Below are 8587 nucleotides of genomic sequence, written 5' to 3'. Positions count from 1 at the left end.
GCAGAACAGGAAACTATTAGGATCGTCAACTCCGCACATTAGTTTGAAAACATTATAAGTATATAGCTTCCAACTTTCTACACTTATCCGATGTGGAAAGAGTTTCTAACAGATTTAAATTCATAACAGAAGAGATTTCAGCTCCGTTGCTTACCTCAATTAGATGCGAGAGTTATTTCCTTTTCCCTTTGCAATGTTAAAAGATGAATCTCCTCATGTTGGAAAAAGTCTATTTAGACATTCATCATATTAATTACCATGTGAAGGGGATGCATCTGAACTGTGCTAGGATGCTTTACCAACTTGGAAATGCTACTATTATTTCATTGACTTTGGACACTTTAGGTACCTAACTCTTTCCTTCTCTATCAAAGTTTTTAAATTTATATAAGATTGCGATGCAAAAGTCTCTATAAATAATTTAATCAGCCAAAATATATGATTCTCAAATAAATTTTAAAAAACATTGCTTCTATCAATTTTTGTTTTTGTTTTTGTTTTTTGTTTGCATCCACTCTAGTGTTGCTCACATGTATGTATGGTTGTTTGAAACTTATAGGTTCTTGAACTGGGTGGTGGTCCCATTGAGTTTCCTGATGGTGTGGTGTGGTTGAACAAGATTCCGAATATATGTTCGATGATGAAGACACCGATTACCATTTGGGATTTGATCATTTATTTGAGTAGAAGATGAAACAGTAAGAATTTTGGCATGTTTGAAGAGCTTCTTGTGCCCTATCTAATTTGGACAAAGATGCTCAAAGCCTCAAACCCTAAATACCAATATCAACAATAAAAGTTTCTTGTCCATTTTCTTTTTTGACCTTGTACAATGTCTGTGATTTCTCAACTATAAATATCTGTTGTGTAGTTGTTTAAATACGGTGCGGTCTTTTTGGTCCCAAAACTAATTCCTCTAGTATCCACGTAGTGCTTTTATTTGTGCTCTCGACCAAAGGCATGCAACCAAGCACGTGTCCCCTAAGGCTCTCGGCTGCAAAACAAGATCGAATTTAATTGAGTTTTACGGTCCTTATGAGCCAACAAGGGAAACGATCGACCTCGACCAAATTTAACGGAGTTGAATTTTTTCGAAATTAGTGGTAAAGAACGTGCTTCGCTGAATTATTTTTTCCACATAGTTCTATTTTCAATTTCATATTTTTATGTTTTGGTTTATTTGTACAACTAATATATATTACTCCTTCCGTCCCATTTTAGGAGTCCCAATTAAGTTTAGCACTAGTTTTAAGAAATGTAAAGAAAAGTTGGTGAAAAAAAAATAGTAGAATGTGGGTCCTACTTTTTTATATTGTTTTTATAATAAAATGTGAGTGGAAAAAGATAAGTGGAATGTGGGGCCTAATATCATTTATGGAATATTTTAACCGTGACTCCTAAAGTGGGATACCCAAAAATGGTAAACCGGGACTCTTAAAGTGGGATATCCAAAAATGGTAAATCGGGACTCCTAAAATGGGACAGAGGGGGTAATAGAAAATGTCACAATCATTTATAGTATTAGGCTATTAGCAGCCAAAAAACTAGAGAAAATATTCACTAGTCCTTCCACACCACATGACATTATGAGTTGATGTGTTCAACAAATAGTTCTGGAAAAACCTACATCCAATTAGACCATCACTATTTAGGAAAAATAGCTTAATAGAGGTATTTATATATGGAAATTATTTAACTGTATTTCGACTAATAATGCACGCTTATTTGTGGTAACTTTCTTTACATTATTATGTATTTGGAAAAAAAAAATAGAATATTTAAAGTGTGTGTAGCAGCGAAGTTCACTTAGATGATTGCATATATTAAGATTATCTTATGTTTGCATATATTAAGATTATCTTATGTGAATGTTAATTTTCATATAAATAGATAAATAATATCCAAATGTCAATTTAAATGTATGGATTAATAAGTTGATAATCTTTCATTAAATTTAAAATCAACTAATCTTCTAACTTTTATGTTTAAAAGAATATAAAATGAATAATCTTTGATTTTAATCTTCTTAGTTTAAAAATTTCTTGATTTTTGACATGCTACCAGGAAAAATAAATAAATTAATATGCTAATAAAACTTTAAATTATGATCATGCATTTTATTTGTGTAGATTTTTCAGTTTAATTTATAGTTATATACATAATTTAATAAAAAAGAAAACTATAACCATAAAATTTCAAATAATAATAACAAAGTGCACTGTATAACTAAAATTTTTTATGCCAAAAATGAAGAGTAGACATAAAAATATTGTTGTTATATTATGCATATATATTATATGGGAGGTGAAAAACATGTGGTAATTTTCATATATAAATACTACTATTATTATGCAATTTTCCATAAAAAGTGCTTGTCTAATTGGAGGTGATTTTACATTTGTCAAGAAATTAACTCATAGTGACATGTGGTCTGGAAGGACTAGTGAATATTTTTAAAAAAACTATGCATCATTGAAGATATTATACCAAAAAATATCAACTACAGTACGTAAGGTAAAATCAATCTTGAAATGTATATACATAAATTTGATTTAAATAGTAGTCATTATTCAAAATAGCATGAAGGGACGTTTGTCAAGACAAGACATATAATTATAGAATATATCTAAAGATATTATAATGAAAATAAACCATTCTCCATCTTTCATTTAACATCAAATCTCACAATAATTTGTCTAACCTGACAAAATTAAGAAAAAAACAAAGCCAGCCCTCAAGACTTCTCAATTCACAATCAATGTGAAATCCAAAACCAATCGATACGAAGGAAAAGAGGCCCAGTCTTGAAGATAATGAATAGACAAAAACATGTGATATGGCTATAGATTTATACAGCTAGCAAAAGTGGACCATTTTATTTCACTGGAAACGTGTGCAATGCAACTTACTGTTCATCCCTTTTTTTTCATCTTTTTCACGCATAATATTTTCAATTAATATATGTATAACGTTAGTTATTCAAGTATTCTCCTTAATTTTAGTAATTCAAGATTCCACGGGATTTGAGTTTTATGTGAAAATTTGTCGGATTCAATTTTACATTTTTCTGGAATTTTGGTGATTCCTGAGTCTACATTGCATCTCTCTCATGCATCCTTGGTATTTATTTTTATAATATATCATTTTTAAGTTAATATTTATAATTCACCTTAATTACATAATAGAATAATTTTCTTTAGGGACATCATTGCATAAATTATCTTAATTAGATGAGTAATAATTCATATTATTAAAATAACCATAAAAATGATATCTCACGTTAATGATAATCATAATTTTTTGCTAACCAATAAATTATAGTAGTACGGAGTATTAGTTATGTAAAATATATTTTTATATTATCTTTTACATCATTGGTTAGCAAAAAATTGATATATCATTAATGTGAGAAACCATTTATTATAAATGTTTGTTTTAGTAATTGCGATGAGTAATCATCAATTATATATTATAACTATTTATATTTATGAATTCAAACGAGCTCAACGATTATTATTGCACACATTTTGACACAAAACGGATACTCCAAAATTTAGCATACAATTTAATTATTAATTAATAATATTCATAGTATAATTAATAATGTTTGAGTTTTCTTGAGAGAGAATAAACAATTATTATAACAATTTATATTAGATTATATAATTAATTAAATCTTTTATCTAGCTATCATTAAACTTATAATAATCTCTATTAAGCTGCGGGCCCATATTAAAATATAATTATGATTCCCCAATCAAAATAAATTCTTATTTGAGTTGACTAATTTATAAATAATTTTTTTTCAAGTAAATTGGTCTCTCTATTTGTATGAATCTTTATAATCCACACTACGATATATATCTTAATTAATACTTCATGTGCATTAAGAATAGACACTATTTTAATTTCATTTGTTTCTAAAAATAGTCAACATCCATTTATGAAAAAAAATTATTTGATAAAGTGGATCTCATTTTATATTACAATAAAACAATTACTTTTTCTTTCTATTATATTTCTCCTATTAATATCAATTACCAATTAAATCACTTGTTAAAGTGTCTTTTTAATTGGATGGAAGGAGTATAACCAAAACATAAAATACGTGAAAAATAAAATACTAGTTGATCAATTACTTAAACAGTGTAAAATATAGGGTTTTGGCTTTTTAAACCAAAACCTTTCCCCAAATTTCGGTTTTTCTCATGAACTATAAGATTTATTTTTAAAACCACGAACTTTCATTTCGTTAGGATTTTCCCCCGGCGGGTCAACGACGAAACCCGGGTTGTCTACGTATCAATTTTAATCCTATTTGTCACTAAATTGATTACATGGATCCTATTTGGCACAATAATACATACAATCACAATTATTACATAACAAATGACAACTTCTGAATAAATAAAACACAACTTTAACATTTTGAATTATGCTATTCGGGTCGGAAATGTGCTATTTGGGTCGGGTTGGGAAAATCCTAAAGAAATAAAAGTTCGTGGTTTTAAAAACAAATCTCATAGTTCATGGGAAAAACCGGAATTCGGGGAAAAATTTTGGTTTAAAAAACCAAAAACCCTAAAATATACTACTACTAGATTATTAATCGAGATTGAGACGAAGACATGTTGCATGAATATAAATGCTAAAATTGAATTAAAATAGTTGAACTTTGTAATCAGTCGTATAATAATGTACTGTATGAGTTTAGCAGAAAACATGTATTAGTGGTTGGTTAGTACTAGCGAATATATAAGATGTAAACGAATTTCATAAGTATACTATATTCTCCAACCTTATACTTTTATATGGAGTATAAGGTTTGAGACAATTACGAATATATATATCTTTAATGGAACAATTAGTACGATAATATTACTAATAACTCCTACAAACTTTAAGCTGGCTAGTGATTCATATTCTTCAACATATTTAATTTGTGTATCGATTTTATTTTCCAAGATAGAATCGATAATGAAAATCCAAATTTCACTGCAACAAAAAAAACAGGTAATGACACGCTAATTTGTGTGTCTAATTATAATAACAACGCTTCATAAAGTGTCCTTATTGTTTGTGTCTCAACTAAAATTAAGAGACGCAAATATAAGCGTCTTAAAAAAGTAAAAGATTAAGATAATTTTCCTTTAACTTAGGAACGTTTTCTTTTGCATGTGTCCTAAATTATAGTTATTTTTAAAATAATTCAAATAATTATGTCTCAATTTTTTTATCATTAAAAAATAAGTTTTTTATAGTGTTTTATACTTATAAGTGAAAGTTCAAAATCTCTCCTTTTCCACCAATCACTATCTATACTAAAATACAGATAAGTTCTTCACCAATAAATGTCTACACGTAGAGGGCCACATGAGATGACGGCTTCATTCATATTCCTCCACAAACTACTTATCCCAAATGATTAATGGAGATTTTGTTGTTCGTCGGTCATGCCCTAGTTTCAAATAAAATTAAAATAAATAGTATAATATTATTGTTGCTTACAAAAGATACTTACAAAACATTTCAACACACATCTATCTCCCTCTATCTCTATATATACAATATCACACATCAAGGTTATAATATTTGAGATTTTGATTTCTATAAAAAGCTAGTAAATTTTGCAAAGTAATTGATGTTATATATCTTTATGCGCATCACACATTTGATCTAGTATTAACTATTTATTCCTTATTGATAACTTATTAGACTTAGCTCAACTTTTTTATTTTCTCTTTTTTTAACATACTTACGAATAATAGCTTCGAAAATGTACCTAAAATTGGTGTTCTAGAAAGGTAAAAAATGAATAAATTCTACTACTATTAATTATCTTTTGTGCCGGAGAAGTTCTTCTACTTTATTGGTTATAATTCCAATGCTGTCCACATGCTCGCTAACATCTTGAACCTGCACAATATGATTCAATAATTTTTCATTAGTAGTTTCACAATTTTTTAATTTCTCAACACGCACAACACGCAACAGCGTGAGCGCGCACAACACGCAACAGCGTCACTGAAAAAATTACTAACAACATTTTTATTTAATTCAAGACGTAATTAGTGTTTTTAAATACATCAGTCACTTTAAATATTGTTCGTGTCCTGACTAAATGTATGTACTCTATTATTTCATTTATATCATTACATTAAATATTCCTATTATAAACTACCATCTTCAGTTTTCAAACTAATTCTATTTTATTTTATTATTTTGAAATATCAACCATTACATATTTTATCTGAGGTCCCGCATTCAAGTTAACTCATTTATAAATTTCACATCAAATCAAAATAAGATTTTGATTCACAAACAAAGCAATGCAAAAAACTTACTTCTCTTATGAGAACAAGACAAATTACTTTTGTTTGAATTTTTTCAAAAAATGATAAAAAAAATTTAAGCACGCATAGAAAAACGCACTAAGTTAAGGACAAAGGCCTTAATCTTTTTTTTTTTTTCTGAGATGCTTTCATTTGCGATTCTTAATTTAAATTGGGAAACCAAATTTGAGGACGTCGCTATTTATAAATACAAATTAACATTCTTAATCGACTAAAAATTAGGAGTAATAAGGACCAACGATATTACAGTATACCTTATCGATGACGTTATCAAGAGCGTCAGCTGCCTCGGCTGTTTTCTCAGCAAAATGTTCAACTTTCTCAACGAGATCGCGCAGTTTTCCCTGGGGAAGATCCTCGGCGTAGTTCTCGGCGAGCTTGTCGACGGAATCCGCCACCACTTCCACCACCTCCACTATATTCTCCACTGCTTGCAGTGAAGTTTCAAGCTTATCTATATGCCCAAAACACCTTTCTTTTCTTAGCAAACCATAGTTCCCAAACAAAATAATAAATTTATTTGAATTTCTTACCTTTAATCTCCTGTAATGGCCCCAATTTGCTGGTAAAAAACGGTAGAATAAATGTAACAACAAATCCCAAAACCCAGCCCCTGTTTCATCATTGAACTATCAGTACAAAAAACTTATATTTTAAGGACGCGAAAATTGAGACACGATTATTTATGTTAGAAAATTTTTAAAAACAATAACAATTTAAGACGCAAATAACGTAGCTTTTAATTTTTTAGGATGTTTTTATATGTGTCCTCTAATTTTACTTGGAACACCATCAATAAGGATGTTTTTAGAAGCGTTGGTAGTATATTTAGAAACATAAATTAACTTTCTAAATTAGATTTAAAAAAATTAACGATTTTTTTTGTTGTAGTGCATCAACTCTTTCTCTTCATATCATCATCAGAGAGAGAGAGAAAATTTTTTTTTACTTACATGGGCTGGGAAGGAGGTGGTGATGGCGCAGAAGCCGGTGGATTTTCAGGTGCAGTGTCAGCACTCACAATAAAAGATTTCCTAAAATAGAAAAAAATTAGTTAAAAAACCTATTTTTACTCAAAACTGATTGAGTTTTCTTCTTTTTTTTAACACACCTTGTATGTTGAAGTGTTTTCTTGGAGGCCCAGAAGCCGAATTCATCAGTCTTGCACTTGGAAAGGGCTAATCTGGAGATGGGATTCCAAGAGAGGGACTGAACCCTCGTGCTCGGCTTCGCGATGATGATGGAGGAAGAACTCGCTAGTGACATAGCTTTGATCTTTGGGAGTGTGAGGATTGATAATTTGTTGGTGAAATTATGTGTTTTGTTTGGGAAAATAATGCTTAATTAGGGTTTTGGAGTGGTTTTATTTTATAGGGACCAATAATTTGGAGATATAATTTCATGAATTTGTGGTTACTATTTACGATGTGGACTAGCGATAGATGACAGTTGAAAAGTTGGCACGAATAAAACAATTATTTCATTTAGGTTTGCGTATGTAGAAAATAAATAATTGAATTGAAACACATGTTAAACAAACAAATTTGACGAGCTGGTCCACATATGCTTACTAATCTAGTCGGATCAGATTTTTTCCCTCGATAAATTTTCAGTTCGATTTTGATTAGTTATATTTTAATCGAAAAAACATAAAGTTTATTTAATTATAAAAATTTTGACAAAAATTCGATCTGAACTTCAAATGTATGAGTTGTGACCCTAGCCTTATGTGTCGAAACGTTGAGGAAATTATTAAGGGAACATTATTGTCATGAAAATATCGTACAAAGAGAAAAAAGAAATTAGAAAATAGAATAAAATAATGGAATGTCCAAAAAGTAAAATAATGGAATGATAAACATGATTTGAGTTGAAATGAATAAGTAATCTTGTCTCAATCTCAAGACCCAAACAACAGAAATCTAGCATAAATATAATAATCTTTTATAGTAAATGTTAATTATTTTATCGACACAATTCGGCTCACCTTTTTTTAACAGCCCGCCCTCCTAGGGTACAATAAATGCGGTAACTGTTACCAAACGGACTCGAAGAAATGAACAAGGGCTAGAGTTTTATTTAAAGAGTGTTGACCAAAAGATTAGAAAAACAATCAGAGCATTTAAAACAACAAACTTAACCTAGAAGCTTTAATAAGAAAAAGGAAGGTATAATAAATGACGTTCAAGAATCTCAAGAGTATGACATAGTCTCCAAGATAAAAACCACAAGAT

The 8587-nt window shown here is 29.4% G+C and overlaps 1 protein-coding gene across 1 annotated transcript; it reads right to left on the bottom strand.

The window, feature by feature from the left end:
* Positions 1 to 5459: 5459 nt before the first annotated feature.
* LOC125204659 (uncharacterized) lies at positions 5460 to 7700 on the bottom strand. The gene is made up of 5 exons (XM_048103365.2): positions 7465 to 7700; positions 7307 to 7387; positions 6887 to 6966; positions 6608 to 6807; positions 5460 to 5916 (listed from the first exon to the last, which is right to left on the bottom strand). Exons 1-5 carry the CDS (start codon positions 7617 to 7619, stop codon positions 5836 to 5838), a joined length of 597 nt encoding a protein of 198 aa, XP_047959322.1. The 5' UTR covers positions 7620 to 7700; the 3' UTR covers positions 5460 to 5835.
* Positions 7701 to 8587: the final 887 nt, after the last annotated feature.

The sequence above is a fragment of the Salvia hispanica genome, chromosome 6 (assembly GCF_029641045.1).
Source record: "Salvia hispanica isolate PSC_SH4W2 chromosome 6, Shi_PSC_v1, whole genome shotgun sequence".
Lineage (NCBI taxonomy): Eukaryota > Viridiplantae > Streptophyta > Magnoliopsida > Lamiales > Lamiaceae > Salvia > Salvia hispanica.
This window is presented reverse-complemented; position numbering and strand designations above follow the sequence as displayed.

What these genes read in the sequence shown, in the direction of transcription:
- LOC125204659 (XM_048103365.2), bottom strand. Translation starts at nt 7,619, where the DNA reads ATGTCACTAGCGAGTTCTTCCTCCATCATCATCGCGAAGCCGAGCACG. An exon ending in CCACCTCCTTCCCAGCCCAT is followed by an intron (nt 6,967 to 7,306) that starts GTAAGTAAAAAA and finishes ATGATGAAACAG; the next exon opens with GGGCTGGGTTTTGGGATTTG. An exon ending in TTGATAACGTCATCGATAAG is followed by an intron (nt 5,917 to 6,607) that starts GTATACTGTAAT and finishes CATATTGTGCAG; the next exon opens with GTTCAAGATGTTAGCGAGCA.